At 44.9% G+C, this 24,495-nt stretch overlaps 1 protein-coding gene across 1 annotated transcript in view; it reads left to right on the forward strand.

Moving 5' to 3' along the window:
• LOC106609293 (testis-expressed protein 2) overlaps positions 1 to 24,495 on the forward strand; it is a 52,778-nt gene that overhangs the window by 4,101 nt on the left and 24,182 nt on the right. The window contains exons 2-8 of the mRNA XM_045724166.1: positions 2,906 to 4,390; positions 6,888 to 7,094; positions 7,467 to 7,782; positions 14,726 to 14,958; positions 15,064 to 15,204; positions 15,377 to 15,476; positions 17,568 to 17,700. Of these exons, the coding sequence (XP_045580122.1) occupies positions 2,936 to 4,390; positions 6,888 to 7,094; positions 7,467 to 7,782; positions 14,726 to 14,958; positions 15,064 to 15,204; positions 15,377 to 15,476; positions 17,568 to 17,700 (2,585 nt within the window). The 5' untranslated portion in view covers positions 2,906 to 2,935. The remainder of the gene's footprint in view (positions 1 to 2,905; positions 4,391 to 6,887; positions 7,095 to 7,466; positions 7,783 to 14,725; positions 14,959 to 15,063; positions 15,205 to 15,376; positions 15,477 to 17,567; positions 17,701 to 24,495) is intronic.

Raw genomic sequence — 24,495 nt, forward strand, 5'->3', positions numbered from 1 at the left:
CAAGGCCAACTGTATATGTTTGAGTGCATGTCTGGCTCTATTTACCTGTGTGTGTCCCCGTGTATGTGTGTATTTGAATGAGAGTGTGTGTATATCATTTTGGCATGTTTACCTGCCAATGTACCATAGATAGCAAGCCCATATTAAATCAATAGGGCTAACTGGCTAGCTACTACAGAAGAATTTACATCAATCTTGCATAATATTAGTTTTAGGTCATTTTTGCCTGTTAACTTCTTACATCTAGACGTTCCGCTAGCGGAACACCGCTCCAATATCCAATGATAGGGCGTGGCGCGAAATACAAACTCCTCGAAAATCCGAAAACTTCCATTTTTCAAACATATGACTATTTTACAGCATTTTAAAGACAAGACTCTCCTTTATCTAACCACACTGTCCGATTTCAAAAAGGCTTTACAATGAAAGCAAAACATTAGATTATGTCAGGAGAGTACCCAGCCAGAAATAATCAGACACCCATTTTTCAAACTAGCATATAATGTCACAAAAAACAAAACCACAGCTAAATGCAGCACTAACCTTTGATGATCTTCATCAGATGACACTCCTAGGACATTATGTTATACAATACATGCATGTTTTGTTCAATCAAGTTCATATTTATATCAAAAACAGCTTTTTACATTAGCATGTGACGTTCAGAACTAGCATTCCCACCGCAAACTTCCGGTGAATTTACTAAATTACTCACGATAAACGTTCACAAAAAACATAACAATTATTTTAAGAATTATAGATAAAGAACTCCTTTATGCAATCGCGGTGTCCGATTTTAAAATAGCTTTTCGGTGAAAGCACATTTTGCAATATACTGAGTAGATAGCCCGGCCATCACAGGCTAGCTATTTTGACACCCACCAAGTTTGGTACTCACCAAACTCAGATTTACTATAAGAAAAATTGGATTACCTTTGCTGTTCTTCATCAGAATGCACTCCCAGGACTTCTACTTCAACAACAAATGTTGGTTTGGTTCCAAATAATCCATAGTTATATCCAAATAGCGGCGTTTTGTTCGTGCGTTCAAGACACTATCCGAAGGGTAACGAAGGGTGACGCGCGGACGCGTATCGTGACAAAAAAAATCTAAATATTCCATTACCATACTTCGAAGCATGTCAAACGCTGTTTAAAATCTATTTTTATGAGATTTTTCTCGTAAAATAGCGATAATATTCCGACCGGGAGTCGTTGTTTTCGTTCAAAGACTGATAATCTAAAATGGACTCTTCACGTGCACGCGCGCACCCGTCTCATTGTTCTCAGATCGACCACTATCCAAATGCGCTACTGTTTTTCAGCCATGGACTGCAAAGTCATCATTCAACGTTCTGGCGCCTTCTGAGAGCCTATGGGAGCCTTAGAAAGTGTCACATTACAGCAGAGATCCTCTGTTTTCAATAAAGAGAATAAAGAAGGCCAAGAAATGGTCAGAGAGGGCACTTCCTGTTTGGAATCTTCTCAGGTTTTGGCCTGCCATATGAGTTCTGTTATACTCACAGACACCATTCAAACAGTTTTAGAAACTTTAGGGTGTTTTCTATCCAAATCAAACAATTATATGCATATTCTAGTTTCTGGGCAGGAGTAATAAACAGATTAAATCGGGTACGTTTTTTATCCGGTCGTGAAAATACTGCCCCCTATCCATAACAGGTTAAACTATCTGGTTAGCTACATTATTACTATTCACATATAGCTAGCTGATAGTTATCAAGCAAAACGGTTGCTTTGTGTATATCTTATTTCGTCTCTATTGCTATTGCCCTGGCTGGAAGACGGTTCAGTGAATGTGTAAGTCCCAAGTCCATAGTAAGTCAATAGGGCTAACTGGATAGCTAGCTAACCATGAAAAATTGGTAGATACCCTGTCCTGGCTGGAAGTCCTATATAGTGCACTAAAATTACGAACAGTAGTGCGCTATGTAGGGAAAAGTGTGCCATTTCGGACAAATCCCCAGATAGACTGGTGGAGGAACTGGGATCTCATTGGGTCATCATTATCATCATCTTCCTGTCCACTGATCCTGTCATTTCCACACTCACAGTCACTACATTCCAAGCTTTCTGTTAGCTCTGTTCCTCTCTCAGCACTCTAGTGCCGTGGGAACAGAATAGATGTAAACATACAGGCTGTCAAAATGTCTGTTTGGCTGCCTGAAGGAGGTGAGTGAAAGCATCTCTGACTACCGTTACCATTCATCTTAGTGTTACATAAGCTGCTCTTTAAGCTGCTAAAGCAAGAACCAATCACATCATGTTGACGGGCTGCTCTGTGCTCAGACAACAGTGTTAACAGTAAGACAGACTGATCCCACTGGGCAAAAACTGGTTGAATCAACATTGTTTCCATGTAATTTCAACCCAAAAACTTGTATTTTCTCTGTAAGTTAATATGCATTAATAATTATTATATTAGTGTAACCTTGTGAATGAGTGTAATCTTACCTTTTAATCAGCACTTCTTCCCTAACAAAGTACAGAATTTGATTGAAGCACTGTGTTCTTCCCTATTTTAAACAACATATGGGGAGGAAACTCTCATCTATTTCTGGATAGGCCCTACTCCCCCCCCCCCACACACACACACACACACACACACAAATGTGAAGCCACAGCAGGGGGAGAGGGAGATGTTGTTATCAGGGCCTGATTCAGACGTAGGCAGACGTCAGTACAGAGATTTAAATGTAAGTCCTTTCCCCTCTCCTGCCAAGCTACGTTCACACTTCCTCTCACTGAAAGGAACATGCTGATGATTAAAATGATGCATAAACACGTCAAAAGAAGCTCTCTCTCTCTCCTTTTTCTCTCCCTCTCTCCTGGGACTTAATAATGAACTGTAGCTGACTGGGTTGTTATTTCTTATGCTAACTCCTAGGTGCCTTGGTCTGCAATGTAAAGATAAGAAATGGCAGAGATAGGAGAAAATGAGGCGAGAGGAAGAGAAGGAGCAGATGGAGGAGGTGGAATGGGAGGTGTAAGGCCACCCCATGACCCCCAGAGCCCGGCCCGCTGTCCGTCTCCTGCTCCCCCAGTCAGGGCCCACCATGGCGGGCTCAGGAGAGGGATCGTGATCCAGCTAACAGGCACAGAGGGTGAGTGGGACAGTCTGGATGACAACGAGCTCATCTTCCCCCTGGAACACGACTATGTCGACCAGACCCCTTACATCTCCCTCTCCAAGGAGAGACAGAACTCCACAGAGGAGGAGAACCAACACTGCCTGTACTCCCCAGCCTTCCACGTACCCCTCTCCCCCTCTTCCCCTGGGTCCCTGGAGGACTCCTCCATCTTAGCCCCTAGCTTCCTCTCCCCCGGCCCAGCCACCCCCACCCACCAGCCCCTGGCCAGCCTGGTGAAATCCCTGTCCACAGAGCTGGAGCTCCCTCAGGGCTCATCCCTTAGACCCCGGCCCTTCCTCAGCCTGGTCAAGTCCATCTCTACTGAGATCTCCCGCTCAGAGCCAGAGGTGTCCCAGTCCAAGTCTGACTCCCGCCTCTACCTCCACCTGCAGTGGAAGAACCTAACTCAGCCTAAGGGAAGGAGTAACGGAGATTCCCGTACCGCCCCACCCTCACCAGTCACTCTATCCCCGTCCGAGGGCACCAAGGCAGGCTTCTTCAAGATGGACACGAAGCGGAAGTTCTCTGAGGCCATGCAGGAGCCTATGTTCAGTAAGCCTATCAGTATGTTCAGTAAGATCATGGGGGATGAGAAGGAGAATGCAGCAGCAGGCAGCCCCAAGCACCAGAGATCTACAGGGACTCCCTCAGCCGACTCCCCCAGCTCCAGAGGGGTCTGTGTGGGGAGGATGGACAGCATGGAGGTGGGTAACACAGAGTCTCCTTTGCGGAGCGCCAAGAGAACGGACGGTGGCTCTCCGCCGGTGTTTGACCGGCCATGTGCCAGACATCCCAGGAAGGGTCTGCCCACTAGAACATGTTCTGTCCACAATCACCACGATAACAAACGAAACTACACGACAGAGGAACTGGAGATCTGCACCTACGATGAAGTCATGCAGGTTGTGGCGGTCGAGAGACATCATCACAGTCGTCTGCGGAGATTGCCTGGTTCTCTGATCTCCTCAGGACCCCATCAACCCACCTCTCTACCACCTCCACCACGCATGGGGTTGTTCTGTGTGGCTGTGTTGTCATACGCCTACTTCATTCTCCCCCTGGGCACCTACATGTCAGGCCTGGCTCTGGGCATGGCCTTTGGCTTCCTGCTGGGGCTGCTGCTTCTTAGGCTGGGCTCAACCAGACAAACCGCTCAGCCACATCCACACAGCGACGTTCAGGCCCTGACTGAGGCTGTTCAGCAGTCTGATGCCCTCAGCACCAAATCCGACGTCCTCAAGGTAAGTCAATGTTCAACAATGTTTTTTTGTTGTCAGCAAATGAAATACGTGAACATAAAAACATGAAGGTCAATTCCTTTTTGTACAGTTAATTTCTCTCAGCACAAAGGCCCAGCTAGGTCTGAATGGGGAGTTATAACAAATGGAGTCAGAGTATGATCTTGGTTTTGACAGACGTCAACACCCACACAAGAATTTGCTGAATAGAAAACCATCTTTTTAAATGGCACTTCTCCTCCTCCATACTGTGGCATGAACTTTTTAGAAAGTTTGTTCTTAGAACAAGTCAGCACATCAACTCCCTCTCTCTTTCCCTCTCTGAGCATGAATAATTTCTAACGTGGTCCCTGTGCGACAGCTAAAAGTGCCTGGAATAAAATTAACGTCTCCCAATAAAAAGTTCCTAAAAAAGATACAGAACCTCGTTAGTGTTGTCTCACAGCAGAGCAGAGCACAGCCTTGCCAGGTGCAGGGTATTGCTCTGACCCAGCGTTGTCAGCTCCAGAGGAAATTAGCTGAGCAAGAGAGGCTGGGGCTGTGTAATTTGTGAGGTTCAGTGGTAGAACAGTGTTATCAGTGGTAAAGTGTAGCGCCACAAGGGGAAAGAGAGACTGTCTTAGTGAGGAGGGATAATTCCCTTGTTGGGTAATTGGCTGGTTTGTTTTTAAGGTGGAGGTTAGACTGAGCCTCAGGGTAGAGTTAATCATGGTCGTCAGTGTGAGAGAGTTCTGAGACTTTCACTCTCCATCTAACATTGATACCATTGCATTACCTATAATCCCCAAAGAGCAAAAGGGTTTATGTCAAGTCCAACATTGATAGATATTTTGCTTTGTAGCTTTCTCTATGTGTCATGGTGTATTTTCACTCTCTGACTAACTGACATGCATTTCACTCGACTAACTGACAGGTGTTTCACTCTCTGACTAACTGACAGGTGTTTTACTCTGACTAACTGACAGGTGTTTCACTCTGACTATCTGACAGATGTTTCACTCTGACTAACTGACAGGTGTTTTACTCTGACTAACTGACAGGCGTTTCACTCTGACTAACTGACAGGTGTTTCACTCTGACTAACTGACAGGCGTTTCACACTGACTAACTGACAGGTGTTTCACTCTCTGACTAACTGACAGGCATTTTACTCTGACTATCTGACAGGTGTTTCACTCTGACTAACTGACAGGTGTTTTACTCTGACTAACTGACAGGCATTTCACTCTGACTAACTGACAGGTGTTTCACTCTGACTAACTGACAGGTGTTTCACTCTGACTAACTGACAGGTTTTTTACTCTGACTAACTGACAGGTGTTTCACTCTGATTAACTGACAGGTTTTTTACTCTGACTAACTGACAGGTGTTTTACTCTGACTAACTGACAGGTGTTTCACTCTCTGACTAACTGACAGGTGTTTCACTCTGACTAACTGACAGGTGTTTCACTCTCTGATTAACTGACTGGTGTTTTACTCTGACTAACTGACAGGTTTTTTACTCTGACTAACTGACAGGTATTTCACTCTGACTATCTGACAGGTGTTTCACTCTGACTAACTGACAGGTGTTTCACTCTGACTATCTGACAGGTGTTTTACTCTGACTGACTGACAGGTGTTTTACTCTGACTAACTGACAGGTGTTTCACTCTGACTAACTGACAGGTGTTTCACTCTGACTAACTGACAGGCGTTTCACTCTGACTAACTGAGGTGTTTTACTCTGACTAACTGACAGGTGTTTTACTCTGACTAAATGACAGGCTTTTCACTCTCTGACTAACTGACAGGTTTTTTACTCTGACTAAGTGACAGGTGTTTTACTCTGACTAACTGACAGGTGTTTTACTCTGACTAACTGACAGGCTTTTCACTCTCTGACTAACTGACAGGTGTTTCACTCTGACTAACTGACAGGTGTTTTACTCTGACTAACTGACAGGCTTTTCACTCTCTGACTAACTGACAGGTGTTTCACTCTGACTAACTGACAGGTGTTTTACTCTGACTAACTGACAGGCTTTTCACTCTCTGACTAACTGACAGGTGTTTCACTCTGACTAACTGACAGGCGTTTCACTCTGACTAACTGACAGGTGTTTTACTCAGACTAACTGACACGTGTTTCACTCTGACTAACTGACAGGTGTTTCACTCTGACTAACTGACAGGCGTTTCACTCTCTGACTAACTGACAGGCGTTTCACTTTGACTAACTGACAGGTGTTTCACTCTGACTAACTGACAGGTGTTTCACTCTGACTAACTGACAGGCGTTTCACTCTCTGACTAACTGACAGGCGTTTCACTCTGATTAGCTGACAGGTGTTGGGAAGGACAAGCTACTATTTTAGAACAAGATATTATCAATAGATGAAATAGCTCGTTGCACAACAGCTAGTGTTAGTCATTGAAGCATGCTCTTAGTGTATTCCCATGTGTCATTCAGGTATTCTCTCACAGTCTCACTTTATAACTGGGTATGTTCCCATAGTCCCAGGGCTGGATGAACGAGATGTTTGAGTACGACCCAGAGACTTACCACCCGTCCCTTACCCACTCTGTGTTCGCCACCCTGGAGGGGCACTGCCTCCGCCTGGACTACCCCAGGAACAACATCAGCCGTAGGGCCACCTATGACGAAAAGCCCCCCGAGGCTGTGGTTGTCAGCTCACGCTGCTTCCAGCTACAAAACGGCAAGGTATGTCTGCTTGGTCTGTCAACTTACACTCACCGTTCAAAGCTTACCATTTCATTTGAGGAAATAAATAAAACATTGAGATGCTATGAAAGCATGAATATTAATAAGCACATGTACCATGTACCATGTACCATGTACCTTTATTTATAAACAAACAACATTTAGTTTCTGCAATGACCTGACGGAGATCCTGCAGGAAGGAAACATTGTTTGTTTGTGAATAAAGTTGCGTGGTGGAGCATGTGGAGTGTGCGGGCTCTATTTCTTTTAAACCTACTTGTTTCGGCCCTGAACTTAAGGACGTGCATTTGATCACACTTCACTTAATGTTGTGTTATAACAGGTTTCTAATAAGTCTTGCTGTCATACCAGGTGTTCCTGCTGCCCTCTGTGCTAGCCCGTAAGAGGCTGTGGAATCTGAAGTACCCTATCTGCATCGAGCTGGCAGAGGGAGAGCGGGTCATGGAGGAGGAGAAGGGTAAAGAGGAGACCCCAGGAGAGGAGCAGGGGGGAGACCCGCAAACACGACCCACCACAACCCCCAAACCAGCAAACAGCGTCCCTACAACCCTATACCTCTTTGGACGGACAGGAAGAGAGAAGGAGGAGTGGTTTCATCACTTCCTGTCCTCGTCCATGGTAATGGAGAAGGAGAAGGAAAGGCCTGGCAGATGTGTGACCAGATCAGGTAGGAGAAACATTGTTTTTGTTTGTTTTTGTTTTTTGGACATTGTGTTTGGTATGGTTGTCTTTTACCTAACTTCACGCTAGTCTTTTATTTGTGATTGTTGCATAATGACAAATCTCAACACAGTGCACATGTTGGCCATGGAAATATAATGCACTAACAATACACGTGGAAGGGAAGGAGAAATCAAGCAAGTGTTACACTAGTGGATTATACTTTCTGGTGGCACTTGATAATAACATGTAATAAAGCATTTATAATGGATTAGTAAATAATTAATTCATCATTTATTGTTAATCATTACTCAAATCATATGTTTCACATAGGTCCATATAAACAATTTACTAATCATTAGTTATAGTATTTTTGTGTGGCCTCATCTAGTGTGGGCTATTTATACTTTCTAAATACTTAATAAATGTTTTGAGTGACCAGTGTAATTTCTCACAAAAATATGGATTTGCGATTGGTTAGCATTCCAGCAGTACATGATGCTTGTCATGATGTTGCCCTCTTTGGGTACAGCGAGCACAGTTGATCCCCCTCCCTCTGCACCAGGCCTTTTCTATGCACCATCCCCCGACCTCTATACTTCTGACACCAGGCTCTGTAAGAGCGGTCGTAAATTCCTACGAGGAGACCCTCTCCTCATGGCCACAGTATAGAGAGAACAAAGGAGTTCTTCCACCTCACAGAACTGGAGAACCGAACGACATTTATGTTCTGGAGAAGGTATAAAAGATCGGTGAAGAATCCAGCTACGAACTGGTCCGTTTGGTACAATTTTGTGAAACTCATGAGAGACAATACCGCCACATTACCATAATCATGTTTATACAATAGCCTCAGCTATGAGACTTACATCTAAATTGTTGTATAAAATGAATGAATAAAGATGGAACTGTTTGTGAAATTGTGTAATGTGATTTTGGACTGTTTAATGAAGGAAACTCCAATTCCCTTTGGAGTTTAACTAAATCAGAGGACCGCCCATGAGCACAGTTATGGTCTGGCGTCATGGGACAGGCCCTTTTCTGCTCTTACGAATAAAACCCCCACCTGGGTTTTCTATCACCAGACCGAGCTTACCTCAATTACGAGATGGCTAAAGGTTGGAGACCAGCTTACCTCGATAATGAGAGGGCCAAGGTTTGAGAGGAGACCAAGCTTTTCTCTTGCTGAACTTTTAACCATACCACGTGGTTAACCTCTTGAGGACCCCTTCAAGATAAAATCCCGTTAACGGGATTGGTTGGACAACAACCAGTGAGATAGCACGGCGCGAAATAAATAAAAAAAAATCTCAAAATTAAAATTCAAGTATTAAACGGCATTTTAAAGATACTCTTCTCGTTAATCCAACCACATTGTGCGATTTCAAAAAGGCTTTTACGGTGAAAGCAAAACATTACATTATTTTAGGATAGCACCTTAGCAAAAAAAAAAAAACTGCAATTTTCCAAGCACGGATAGCCGTCACAAAACCAGATATACAGCTAAAATTAAGCACTAACCTTTGACAATCTTCATCAGATGACACTCCTAGGACATCATGTTAGTCAAGTTCATATTTATATCCAAAAACCCCATTTTACATTGGCGCGTGACGTTCAGAAAATGTTTTCTCCCCATAACCGCCGGTGAATGGGCACATCAATTTACAGAATCAACCGCTTTGTCAGATTTCAAAATAACTTTACGGAGAAAGCATATTGTTCAATATTCTGAGTACAGAACTTAGCCTTCAATGCTACGCTATACAGTTAGCCTACAAACACGGCGTCAACAAATCTGTAAAATATGTTCAAAATATTTTTTTACCTTTGCTGATCTTCGGCGAAATGCACTCGGAAGGGCTCCCACTTCTACAAGAAATGCTCATTTGTTCTGCAAAGTCCATCATTTACAGTGGGGGAAAAAAGTATTTGATCCCCTGCTGATTTTGTACGTTTGGCCACTGACAAAGAAAGGATCAGTCTATAATTTTAATGGTAGGTTTATTTGAACAGTGAGAGACAGAATAACAACAAAAATATCCAGAAAAACGCATGTCAAAAATGTTACAAATTGATTTGCATTTTAATGAGGGAAATAAGTATTTGAACCCCTCTCAATCAGAAAGATTTCTGGCTCCCAGGTGTCTTTTATACAGGTAACGAGCTGAGATTAGGAGCACACTCTTAAAGGGAGTGCTCCTAACCGCAGCTTGTTACCTGTAAAAAAGACACCTGTCCACAGAAGCAATCAATCAATCGGATTCCAAATTCTCCACCATGGCCAAGACCAAAGAGCTCTCCAAGGATGTCAGGGACAAGATTGTAGACCTACACAAGGCTGGAATGGGCTACAAGACCATCGCCAAGCAGCTTGGTGAGAAGGTGACAACATTTGGTGCGATTATTCGCAAATGGAAGAAACACAAAATAACTGTCAATATCCCTTGGCCTGGGGCTCCATGCAAGATCTCACCTCGTGGAGTTGCAATGATCATGAGAACGGTGAGGAATCAGCCCAGAACTACACGGGAGGATCTTGTCAATGATCTCAAGGCATCTGGGACCATAGTCACCTTCGAAAACAATTGTTTAACACACTACGCCGTGAAGGACTGAAATCCTGCAGCGCCCGCAAGGTCCCCCTGCTCAAGAATACATATACATGCCCGTCTGAAGTTTGCCAATGAACATCTGAATGACTCAGAGGACAACTGGTGAAAGTGTTGCGGTCAGATGAGACCAAAATGGAGCTTTTTGACATCAACTCAACTCGCCATGTTTGGAGGAGGAGAAATGCTGCCTATGACCCTAAGAACACCATCTCCACCGTCAAACATGGAGGTGGAAACATTATGCTTTGGGGGTGTTTTTCTGCTAAGGGGACAGGACAACTTCACCGCATCAAAGGGACGATGGACAGGGCCATGTACCATCAAATCTTGGGTGACAACCTCCTTCCCTCAGCCAGGGCATTGAAAATGGGTCGTGGATGGGTGTTCCAGCATGACAATGACCCAAAACACACGGCCAAGGCAACAAAGGAGTGGCTCAAGAAGAAGCACATTAAGGTCCTGGAGTGGCCTAGCCAGTCTCCAGACCTTAATCCCATAGAAAATCTGTGGAGGGAGCTGAAGGTTCGAGTTGCCAAACGTCAGCCTCGAAACCTTAATGACTTGGAGAAGATCTGCAAAGAGGAGTGGGACAAAATCCCTCCTGAGATGTGTGCAAACCTGGTGGCCAACTACAAGAAACGTCTGACCTCTGTGATTGCCAACAAGGGTTTTGCCACCAAGTACTAAGTCATGTTTTGCAGAGGGGTCAAATACTTATTTCCCTCATTAAAATGCAAATCATTTTATAACATTTTTGACATGCCTTTTTCTGGATTTTTTTGTTGTTATTCTGTCTCTCACTGTTCAAATAAACCTACTATTAAAATTATAGACAGATTATTTCTTTGTAAGTGGGCAAACGTACAAAATCAGCAGGGGATCAAATACTTTTTTCCCCCACTGTATGTCCAAATACCTCCGTTTTGTTGACCCATCCAGAACACTTTACAATGCCATAAGGCGTGGGCACAAATCCATAGATGAATACTTCAAAAGTTCCATTACCGTTTGTAGAAACATGTCAAACGATGTTTACAATCAATCTTTGGGGTATTTTTTTACGTAAAATTGCGATAGCTTTCCAACCGGACAATAGGTATTCATCCCAGAAGAAAAATAACGAACAGCGAACTCGCGTGCATGCGCGTCACGAGACACCTGTCCTCAGACTGGCCACTGATTGACTGAGCCACAATTTTCTGCCCGGTAACAGGAGACAGATGAAACCAGTTTCTAAAGATTGTTGACAGCCAATGGAAGCCTTAGGAGGTGCAACGTAAACCCTATGTCACTGTAGTTTCTCAAGGGATTCAAAAGAAGAACTACATTTCTCATTTCTCCCACTTCCTGATTCAATTTTTCTCAGGTTTTTGCCTGCCATATGAGTTCTGTTATACTCACAGACACCATTCAAACAGTTTTAGAAACTTCAGAGTGGTTTCTGTCCAAATCTACTAATAATATGCATATTCTATTTTCTGGGCCAGAGTAGTAACCTGTTTAAATTGGGTACGTTTTTCATCCGGCCGTGAAAATACTGCCCCCTAGCCCCAAGAGGTTTTAAACTCTTAGACTAGCGATACCGACCAAATAAGAACAAGTCTTTGATATTAATTACTAGTCTGCAGCTAGGAATTCGGTATCATTGAACGCGAAGACCGACAACCGCCGAAACAGCTATTCTATAACGACATGAATGAATGTTACTCTGAACCATCCATTCTAACCACAACAGAGAAAGATAGAGGGCGGACAGACTCTCCAACAGAAACAAACTTTTCACCAGAGTTCCCGACGACACAATATAAATATAAATATTGATTGCGATTATTTCCGAATGAGTGAGCGTTCATGTGCAAAGGATTGGCATTTCAATTGTTATAATATTAAACTCTGTAGTGTCTCCTCAGTTGACCCCCCCCACTCCCCTTTTGTCTAACAAGCCGCCATGCCGGTTTAGTCCACTGGGGCACATTCTCCTATCATTTCCTTGTAATCATATCTACTGTTTGTTATGCATTTCTGTGAATTACTTAGTTAGTAAATAATTGATTTTAAGACAATTGGTGTATGGATGACTCATAGTGAAGACTGGGTTCGTGCAGATAACCAACAATTTACGACGTTTGGAATGAGACTGGCGTGAGGTAAATAATAATTCATTAATTCGAAGACTAATTGATCAGATATTAAAATATCGGAAAGTTATATTAGGAAAATTATAACTTTGTAATCTGAATATTTTCCTTGGTGCCCCGACTTCCTAGTTAATTACAGTTACATGAATAATCAGGTTAATCACGTAATAATAATTACAGTGAGACTTATTCCAGCTCCACGAAGGAAGCCTCCAGCGACGTTCCCTAGTCCAGAACTCCCAGAGACGTTCCCTAGTGCAGAACTCCCAGCAACGTTCCCTAGTCTGGTGAGACCTATTCCAGCTCCGCGAAGGAAGCCTCCAGCGACGTTCCCTAGTCCAGAACTCCCAGAGACGTTCCCTAGTCCAGGACTCCCAGCGACGTTCCCTAGTCCGGTGAGACCTATTCCAGCTCCACGAAGGAAGCCTCCAGTGATGATCTATGGTCCGAAGCCTGTAGAGAGGATCCATGGCAAGAAGCCTGTAGGGATGATCCATGGTCCGGAGCCTGTAGGGATAATCCATGGCAAGAAGCCTGTAGGGATAATCCATGGCAAGAAGCCTGTAGGGATGATCCACGGCACGGAGCCTGCAGTGACGGTCTACAGTCCGGAACTTCCTAAGACGGTCTACAGCCCGGAACCTCCTGAGACGGTCTACAGTCCGGAACCCCCCGAGACGGCCTACAGTCCGGAACCCCCTGAGACGGCCTAGAGTCCGGAACCCCCTGAGACGGCCTACAGTCCGGAACCCCCTGAGTTGGCCTACAGTCCGGAACCCCCTGAGACGGCCTATAGTCCGGAACCCCCTGAGACGGCCTACAGTCCGTAACCCCCTGAGACGGCCTACAGTCCGGAACCCCCTGAGACGGCCTACAGTCCGGAATCCCCTAAGACGGAATACAGTCCAGTCCACATAACCGTAACCTCCAGCAGAGGAGGCGGCTCCGATTCGGGGCGTAATCCCCGCTCCACCCGCTGATCCCGCCGCTTTAGTACCACCGGACCGTGGATCGTCGTTGGAGGAACCGGACTGTAGATCGCCGCTAAAGCGGAGGGATCGGCGGCCTGCAGCCCGGAGTCTCCAGCGGCGGCCTGCAGCCCGGAGTCTCCAGCGGCGATCTACAGTCCGGTTCCTCCTCCGACGATCCACAGTCCGGTGGTACTAAAGCGGAGGGATCAGCGGGTGGAGCGGGGATTACACCCCGAATCGGAGCCGCCTCCTCTGCTGGAGGTTAAGGTTATGTGGACTGCATTTGAGCCGCCATAGACAATTATTACCCTCCCTACCCTCCCTTTTGTTTTGTGGTTTCTTTATTGATTTTTGTTGCATTCGGAGTCTGCACCTTTTGTGTTTTTCTAGGTTTTCTATTTCTATGTTTAAGTTCTAGTTTTTCTATTTCTATGTTGGGGTTGTTTGGGTTGATCTCCAACTGGAGGGAGCTGGTCCTCGTTACCTCTGATTGGAGATCATATTTAAGAAGGGTTTTTTTCTTCCTGTTTTTGTGGGTTATTATCTTTTGAATAGTGTTTGTTTCTCTCTGCGTCACAGTTTGTTTTGTCAAATTCAGTTATTTATGTTTTGCAAGGTTTCACGGATTTAATAAAATGTGGAACTACAAACACGCTGCACCTTGGTCCGCTCCTTTTGACAGCCGTGACATGGGGTGCAAAATGCTATCCGTTAATTATTATATCATATATAAAATGGACATATCTATTTTAATACAGACTAGCTCAAAACACTACTAATCATTGAAAATAAGTTACCCAATGGATCATGATAATTTTCTTATAAAAAAGTGGGGGTGCAAAAACATACGTTTACGCCCCTATTTTGCAGCTGCTCCGTTTCCTTCATTGTTCAGGCACCTTTGCCCCAGGGTAGTTCCTTGTGTTCAGGTTCATTTCTAGATTACAGATGCGTGAACATGCAGGAGAATGTAGTACTGTCGTGATGCTCTCAAGCACTTAACCACAAATGTTTCTGCCCTCGCTCTGGTCTGTCCTGGTAGTAAACTGAACAGTGTTGCCCTCCATCTTTATTCCTAGACAGTCCACTAAGGCCCCTGAAGCTAAATCCATCGCTGACAATATTACACGTTTCCTTACAGATGCACTCTCATGTAACACTCTTAAAAGAAAATGATCACAACAACATCAAATCTGTGAACCAACAACTGTCATCTCTGTATTTAGATGTGCCAATGGTGCAAGGGGTGAGCCCTTCAAGACGGTTCCAGGGCAGCAGGATGGGGAGCACTGAAGAGGACCTCCCCTCTCCCCCTTCTACCCCCTCCATCCAACCATCCAGGGCGGGCTCTCCGCTGCTGGACTACCCCACCTACATGGCTCGTTTCCTGGCCTCAGAGCAGCCCAGCCCCTTTCCCAGCCCACATCTCAACAGCACAGAGACAAGCCCCACCAAAAAAGTGAGGGTGATTTCCTGTGACCACCTGAATGAAACATCTAGAAACAGATAAATGGTCAATTGAAATAGTGTGTTAATCTGTAGTGGTGTATCTATTTCCCTACAGTGCACCTGCGAGTTCCTGGGGGAGGGCCAGACTGACTGGGTCAATGCCCTGATTGGTCGAATCTTCTTGGACTTCCTGCGTGAGAAATACTGGGCGGACATTGTCTCCAGAAAGATCCAGAGAAAGCTGAGCAGAATCAGAGTGAGTATGTGAGCTATCACAGTGTAAAATCCTCTGTTCAGGATTAAGGGGAGCTTGTATAAGATTTATATTTTGTCATTTGCTAGTAATATATAGCCTACATAATCACAACACCCACTGGAAACAAGCAAAACAGAAGAGCTAGTTTCTTTGTTTGTTTGTGTTTGTGCAGCTGCCTTACTTCATGAATGAGCTGACTCTGACTGAACTGGACATGGGCTCCTGTCTGCCCCAAATCACCAGCGCATCCAGGCCTGTGGTCAACAGCAGAGGTGAGTGTCAACCAGAGAGCGCACGCTCCCTTTTTTTACACTCCCTGATGTTTCTGCAATAAAGGGCCAGGAGCTTTTCCAGACCATGTGACCTGACCAGGAGAAACTCTGGACCCAGTAACTCAGCCCACAGTACAGTAAATGAAACTCTACTCAGAGAACCAATTATTGAAACACAATGACAATGTGTCATCCTCAGTCTAATCTGGATTCTGGAGGGGTATTTAGGATCAGATTAAATGGATTTGCCCTGATGATGAAGGTCTGAAAATTACCGTAAATTACGACAGATTATAATTCCCCAAAGGAATGATGGTGACACATGTTGACTGTGTGGGGGAGCTCTGTATAAATCTGTAAATGATGACATGTGATTAGAGAGGCATGGATGTGACGTGGGTCACTGACTAACAAGCTGAGCCTGGTGCAGATTGTGGTGCGGGCAGAGAGACAGGAGGGAGGACACCCAGACTAACCCTCTCTGGAGATAATAGCCAGGGGGCAGAGAGACAGGAGGGTGGGACACCCAGACTAACCCTCTCTGGAGATAATAGCCAGGGGGCAGAGAGACAGGAGGGTGGGACACCCAGACTAACCCTCTCTGGAGATAATAGCCAGGGGGCAGAGAGACAGGAGGGTGGGACACCCAGACTAACCCTCTCTGGAGATAATAGCCAGGGGGCAGAGAGACAGGAGGGTGGGACACCCAGACTAACCCTCTCTGGAGATAATAGCCAGGGGGCAGAGAGACAGGAGGGTGGGACACCCAGACTAACCCTCTCTGGAGATAATAGCCAGGGGGCAGAGAGACAGGAGGGTGGGACACCCAGACTAACCCTCTCTGGAGATAATAGCCAGGGGGCAGAGAGACAGGAGGGTGGGACACCCAGACTAACCCCCTCTGGAGATAATAGCCAGGGGGCAGAGAGACAGGAGGGTGGGACACCCAGACTAACCCTCTCTGGAGATAATAGCCAGGGGGCAGAGAGACAGGAGGGAGGACACCCAGACTAACCCTCTCTGGAGATAATAGCCAGGGGGCAGAGAGACAGGAGGGTGGGACACCCAGACTAACCCCCTCTGGAGATAATAGCCAGGGGGCAGAGAGACAGGAGGGTGGGACACCCAGACTAACCCTCTCTGGAGATAATAGCCAGGGGGCAGAGAGACAGGAGGGAGGACACCCAGACTAACCCTCTCTGGAGATAATAGCCAGGGGGCAGAGAGACAGGAGGGAGGACACCCAGACTAACCCTTTCTGGAGATAATAGCCAGGGGGCAGAGAGACAGGAGGGTGGGACACCCAGACTAACCCTCTCTGGAGATAATAGCCAAGGGGCAGAGAGACAGGAGGGTGGGACACCCAGACTAACCCTTTCTGGAGATAATAGCCAGGGGGCAGAGAGACAGGAGGGTAGGACACCCAGACTAACTACTGGCAAATGGCAAATCCTGCCTAAGCACTGCTAAATGCACCCGTGTGTATGGCTTCGCAGACACACACACACACACAATGCACACACACACACACACACACCACCACCAAACCAATATGCTGCACTACATGTCCCCAGCAGGAAGTAACAGCTCCCTGGCTCCCTGAGATTACACCAGATTAATAATATGGACTCATCTGATGCTCAGTACTCCACCATAATCAGACGAGGAGTGTCTCCTCCTCTTAATCTCCTAGATCTCTCTCAATCTCTGTTCTGGTGTGTGTGTGTATATGTATTTGCGTGTGTGTGTGTGTGCGTGTGTGTGTGTGCGTGTGTGCGTGCGTGCGTGCGTGCGCGCGGGCGGGCGTGCGGGCGTACCTGCATGTTTGGTTCCTGAGTATCTTTGCGGTCTAAGGCACTGCATCTCAGCACTAGAGGCGTCACTACAGACCCTGGTTTGATCCTGGGCTGTATCACAGTCAGCCGTAATCGGGAGTCCCATAGGGCGGCACACAATTGGCCCAGCGTCATCCGGGTTAGGGAAGGATTTGGCAGGGGTAGGCTGTCATTGTAAAATAATAATTTGTTCTTAACTGAGTTGCCTAATTAATTAAAGGTTAAATAAAATATATAAAAATGGTGTGTTCCACAGGCTTGTGGCTGGAGCTGGAGGTGGTGTACACCGGGGCCCTGCAGATCACCCTGGAGACCAAGATCAACCTGTCCAAACTGGGCAAGGAGGGAGGCCTGGACACAGACAGCCTCACTGATACTGGCAGCCTGGGGTCAGTCACATTACAGTTACTACTGCACTATCATCTAAAAGAAATATCTGATTTACTGTACAGCATTTACGTTGTATAATTAACATTATTCATTATTTAATTGTAAATTGAACTGAAAAATTGCTAGTCTAGCTGGGTACCAGTCTGTTTGTGCTATCATTCCACTCCTTGTCATGTTTAGAATATGACACGGAGTACAAGGAGTGGAATATTAGCACAAAACAAGTCTGGATTTCAAGCTACAAAATAACCACAGCCTTGCGGCATCTGCTGGCATCTGCTGGCATCTGCCACGCTCTGTCTGCCCCCTCTGTGAACTAAATAGTGAAATAATAATGAAGACACCAGCCTACATTATCCCTCCTGATCTGTCAAACTCCTCTAATAGTGAACCTTTGAACAGAGCCTGTGCATGCACATTATGTTGATTAGTTGGTCTGTTTCTAAATTAAAATGTAATCCTTCAGTAGATCCTGTTTTTGTTCGGCATGTATGAGATTGTCTTTACAGCTCTGCTGAATATTATTTATCCAGCAGTACCTGATTTAACTTTCACATCCTGATACACATCTCGGCAGGTAGCCTAGTGATTAGAGCATTGGACTAGTAACCAAAAGGTTGCAAGATCGAATCCCCGAGCTGACAAGGTAAAAAACTGTCGTTCTGCCCCTGAACAAGGCAGTTATCCCACTGTTACTAGGCCATCATTGAAAATAATAATTTGTTCTTAACTGACTTGCCTAGTTAAATAAAGGTAAAATAAATAAAAAGGTTGAGGCTAAGTTAGGGTTAGGTTTGTAGTTTATCTGTTTATGGAGATGTACACACAAGTGTAAAGGAATGAATACGAATATGTACATAAAAATATATAAATGAGTGATGGCCGACCGGCATAGGCAAGATGTAATAGATGGTATGGAGTACAGTATATGAGATGAGTATTGTAGGGTATGAAAACATATAAAGCAGCATTGTTTAAGGTGGCTAGTGATACCTTACATCAGGATGGCAAGATGCAGTAGATGGTATAGAGTACAGTATATACATATGAGATGAGTAATGTAGGTTATGAAAACATTATATAAAGTGGCATTGTTTAATGTAGCTAGTGATACATCTGATTACATCAAGATGGCAAGATGCAGTAGATGGTATAGCGTACAGTATATACATATGAGATGAATAATGTAGGTTATGTAAACATTATCTAATATAAATAATATAAAGTGGCAAGTGATAAATTGATTACATCAATTTTCCCATTATTAAAGTGGCTTGAGTTGAGTCTGTATGTTGGCAGCAGCCACTCAATGTTAGTGATGGCTGTTTAACAGTCTGATGGCCTTGAGATAGAAGATGTTTTTCAGTCTCTCGGTTCCAGCTTTGATGCACCTGTACTGACCTCGCCTTCTGGATGTTAGCGGGGTGAACAGGCAGTGGCTCAGGTGGTTGCTGTCCTTGATGATCTTTTTGGCCTTCCTGTGACATCGGGTGGTGTAGGTGTCCTGGAGGGCAGGTAGTTTGCACCCGATGATGTGTTGTGCAGACCTCACTACCCTCTGGAGAGCCTTCCGGTTATGGGTGGAGCAGCTGCCGTACCAGGCGGTGATACAGCCCGACAGGATGCTCTCGATTGTGCATCTGTAAAAGTTTGAGTGTTTTTGGTGACAAGCCGAATTTCTTCAGCCTCCTGAGGTTGAAGAGGCGCTGCTGCGCCTTCTTCACCACGCTGTCTGTGTGGGTGGACCATTTCAGTTTGTCCGTGATGTGTACGCCGAGGAACTTAAAACTCTCCATCCTTTCCACTACTGTCCCGTCAATGTAGATAGGGGGCTGCTCCCTCTGCTGTTTCCTGAAGTCCACGATCATCTCTTTTGCTTTGTTGACATTGAGTGCGAGGTTATTTTCCTGACACCACACTCCGAGGGCCCTCACCGCCTCCCTGTAGGCCGTCTCGTCGTTGTTGGTAATCAAGCCTACCACTGTAGTGTCGTCTGCAAACTTGATAATTGAGTTGGATGCGTGCATGGCCACGCAGTCGTGGGTGAACAGGGAGTACAGGAGAGGGCTGAGAACCCACCCTTGTGGGGACCCAGTGTTGAGGATCAGCGGGGTGGAGATGTTGTTACCTACCCTCACCACCTGGGGGCGGCCCATCAGGAAGTCCAGGACCCAGTTGCACAGGGCGGGGTCGAGACCCAGTGTCTCGAGCTTAATGACGAGTTTGGAGGGTACTATGGTGTTAAATGTTGAGCTGTAATCGATGAACAGCATTCTTACATAGGTATTCCTCTTGTCCAGATGTGTTAGGGCAGTGTGCATTGTGATGGCGATTGCGTCGTCTGTGGACCTATTGGGTTGGTAAGCAAATTGGAGTGGGTCTAGGGTGTCAGGTAGGGTGGAGGTGATATGGTCCTTGACTAGTTTCTCAAAGCACTTCATGATGACGGAAGTGAGTGCTACAGGGCGATAGTCATTTAGCTCAGTTACCTAAGCTTTCTTGGGAACAGGAACAATGGTGGCCCTCTTGAAGCATGTGGGGACAGCAGACTCGGTTAAAAACAGAAGTAAATCATTCTAAGTAACAAACTGGCTTTATTTACAAATTAGTAAGAATGTCTCATCCCATGTTCAATAATGGCCTTTTTCCCTTTATTCAGATTGCAACCGCTCACTTTCGGTTATTTGAAAACGAACTAATCTCAAATATCAAGCTGTTGGTTGCAATTTCAGTTTAACCCACCAGAAAAGACAAAACAAATAATACAACAAATATACTAATTGATAAAAAAAACTTTATGAATTGGAACCTTTATCAAGTGGAATGGGAAAAAAGTAAGGAACTTGTCTGTCAGCCCTGCATTAAAGGGAGAGAAACCAAAAGCCCACTCTGCCTATTTTTCAAAAATCATCATTCCACATGTCAAGTGAAATTCCCCCATTGTATTTACCAAAGTTCTGTCTTTACTCCAGGACCACCAACAGTTTTTTGTGTTGTTGCCTAGTGCCAGAGAAGAGACTCTCAGACTGAAAACGCCTCCATTAATTTATGAAAAGAAAGTCAATTTGTGCCACAGTTAAGACTACTGATAGATCAACTCCCCCTTGTGATAGTGTGGTGCAATGACAGAATGCCACCATCTACCACTAATGGTCGCGGCATAAGCTCGTAACTTTTAAAGAAAGAACCACTGTAATCGTTGTTCACTCATGACTGCATGGCCAGGCACGGCTTCAACACCATCATTAAGTTTGCCGACACGACAGTGGTAGGCCTGATCACCGACAACGACGAGACAGCCTATAGGGAGGAGGTCAGAGGCCTGGCCCTGTGGTGCCAGGATAAAGACATCTCCCTCAACGTGATTAAGACAAAGGAGATGATTGTGGACTACAGGAAAAGGAGGACCGAGGACGCCCCCATTCTCATCGACGGGGCTGTAGTGGAGCAGGTTGAGAGCTTCAAGTTCCTTGGTATCCACATCACCAACAAACTATCATGGTCCAAACACACCAAGACAGTCATAAAGAGGGTACGACAAAACCTATTCCCCCTCAGGACACTGAAAAGATTTGGCATGGGTCCTCAGATCCTCAAAGGTTCTACAGCTGCACCATCGAGAGCACCATGACTGGTTGCAACTGGTATGGTATGACAACTGCTCGGCCTCTGACCGCAAGGCACTATAGAGGGTAGTGCCTTCGACCCAGTACATCACTAGGGCCAAGCTTCCTGCCATCCAGGACCTCTATACCTGGCGGTGTCAGAGGAAGGCCCTAAAAATTGTCAAATTGCCACCCTAGTCATAGACGGTTCTCTCTGCTACCTCACGGCAAGCGGTACCGGCGCGCCAAGTCTAGGTCCAAAAGGCTTCTTAACAGCTTCTACCCCCAAGCCATAAGACTCCTGAACAGCTCATCAAATGGCAACCCAGACTATTTGCATTGCCCCCCCCCCCTCTTTTTACGCTGCTCCCACTCTCTGTTTATTATCTATGCATAGTCACTTTAAAACTACCTACATGTACATATTACCTCAATTACCTCTAACCTGTGCCCCTGCACATTGACTCTGTACCGGTACCCCCTGTATATAGCCTTGCTACTGTTATTTTACTGCTGCTCTTTAATTATAGTTATTTTAATTTTAATAGTTTATTTATACATTTTTTTACTTAACACTTATTTTTATTAAAACTGCATTAAGTAAGCATTTCACTGTAAGGTCTACACCTGTTGTATTCAGGGCGCATGTGACAAATACAATTTGATTTGATTTCACAGCAGCTACACAAACATTGTTTGGGGCATTGAGAAGGAGGGGCTGTTCCAGGCGTAGCTTAGATATATCAGGGCCAGCACCCTAGCCAGCATCACCAACCATCGACTGCCTCCTTCTCCTAAACCCCATACCCTTCCTGTCTCCTACAGCACCCAGGACCAGGCAGAGACAACCGACCTCAACCTTTATCCTAATCTTAACCCTAACCCCAATCCTATCCTCAATTTAACCCACAGAACCCTGATCCTAAGCCACAGAACCCTAGCCATAACATCACCCCTAACCTTAACCCACAGAACCCTATTCCTGACCCTTACCTTAACCCACAGAACCCTGCTGCTGACCCCAACCCTAACCTTACCCCTCACCTTAACCCGAAGAACCCTGCTCCTAAGTCTAACCTTAACCCACAGAACCCTATTCCTGACCCCAACCAATATCCTAACCTAACCCCTAACCACGATGCCTTGCTCCCAGACAGACTAAACAACTTTTTGGCTCGCTCTGAGGACAATATAGTGCCACTAACACGTCCCGCTACCAAAACCTGCGGGCTCTCCTACACTGCAGCCAATGCGAGTAAAACATTTAAACGTGTTAACCCTCGCAAGGCTGCCGGCCCAGAGGGCATCCCCGGCCGCGTCCTCAGAGCATGTGCAGACCAGCTGGCTGGTGTGTTTACAGACATATTCAATCAATCCTTAAAAAACAAAATTTTCGAAAGAAAATTGTGATAAATAAAAATATATACCAGTTTCATTTAATGACCAAAACATTTACAGCTGTGCCATATAGATTGCAAAATAGTTGGGAAGAGATTCTCGATGTACCGATTCCGTGGCACATGGTTTATGAATTGACACACAAATTTATGTTCCCCCTGAAAGCCCTAATCTGCTTACTTAAATTAATAGAGATCCTGGTCATGGTGCTACAGTATGTTGTTACAGCATAATCAAAGTGAGGACAATCTGCGATCTGCTGTATACTTATGGCCTATTGTAACCTGGAGCCACACCTTTCCAGTACTCCTCACATTGGAATACAAATGAAGCCATCCACCCATGATGGGCTATTAGCAGGACAATAGACTCTTGCCAAGAAGGAGGGTAGACACTGCATTGTAGCCTATTGTCACGGGTGTCGTTGGGTAGAGACGACCAAGGCGCAGCGGGTTGCGTGCTCATCATTATAATTTATTAAGTAAATGTGAACACGGGAAAAACAATAAACAAAAGAACGACAGAAGACAGTTTAACAGGCTATACTTACAACAGCAGTGCTAAAGACAACTACCCACAAAATACAAACAAAACCCATACCTATATATAGGACTCTCAAAGGCAACTACAAACACCTGCCTCCAATAGAAATACAGAAAAACATAGCACATAACCCAAAACCCGGAAATAATAAAACAAACACCCTTCTAATCAAACCACCACCCCGAACCAACCAAAACAAATATCCTCTGCCACGTCCTGACCAACCTACAAATACAAATAACCCCTATACTGGTCAGGACGTGACACCTATTAAACATATGCATTTTGAAATAGTTTTAAAAAATGAATTCAATAACATATTTCTACCACGGTAGATGCTGTGTTTTTCGTTGATGGCCAATATTAAAAACAGTCAAATGCATTCTCTCCGTCGCTCACACGCACTTTAAACATTTGGATAATAAAGCATTTAAAGGCTGACATTGGTTGATTTGAATACTTCTGACAGCAAAATTATAACTCCACCCATGACTTTTAAACATTCCCAGAACATTTTACATACGCTCTTATCCAGAGCAACTTACAGTAGTGAATGCATACATTTCATATATATTTCTTTTTTTCCCCATACTGGTCCCCCGTGGGAATCGAACCCACAACCCTGGCGTTGCAAACACCATGCTCTACCAACTGAGCCACATGGGACCACATGGATTGTTATAACCTAATGCAGGCCTAAAACCTATGGGTGCAAACAATGCTTCCATGATGGGCTATTAGCAGGACAATAGACTCTTCAACCTTTACAAAAGAATAGCTCGGCTATTGTGAAAACAATCCCCCCAACTTGCAATGTATTAAGTACTCTAAAGTTTAACATTTTTAACTCTAAACCTCATGCAATTGCAAAATGTTGGATAAAGCATATGCTGTACAGTATTTCTTAATCAACATCTTAATGCTTTCGTTAATAAAATAATGATAAAAATACTCTTTCAAAATGCAGATGTTTATTTCAACTATCAGCAGGACAATAGACTCTTGCCGAGTTTAGGGACTTTAAATATATTAATGGATCCATAACGAATTACTATGGGAACAAATATCACTGAATGACATATCATGGGGACTGGTCTTGATAAATCAATCAAATTTTGGGGGGGAAATGTTTGCATTATTTTGCTCTTCACTATCACAATATTAAAAACATTCAAATGCATTCATGAATTAAATAGCTTTAGCCGACATGTTGCAGTTCATCTGATGAAGGTGCACATGTGAAATATT

Source organism: Salmo salar, chromosome ssa01, assembly GCF_905237065.1.
Source record: "Salmo salar chromosome ssa01, Ssal_v3.1, whole genome shotgun sequence".
In the NCBI taxonomy this organism is placed as follows: domain Eukaryota; kingdom Metazoa; phylum Chordata; class Actinopteri; order Salmoniformes; family Salmonidae; genus Salmo; species Salmo salar.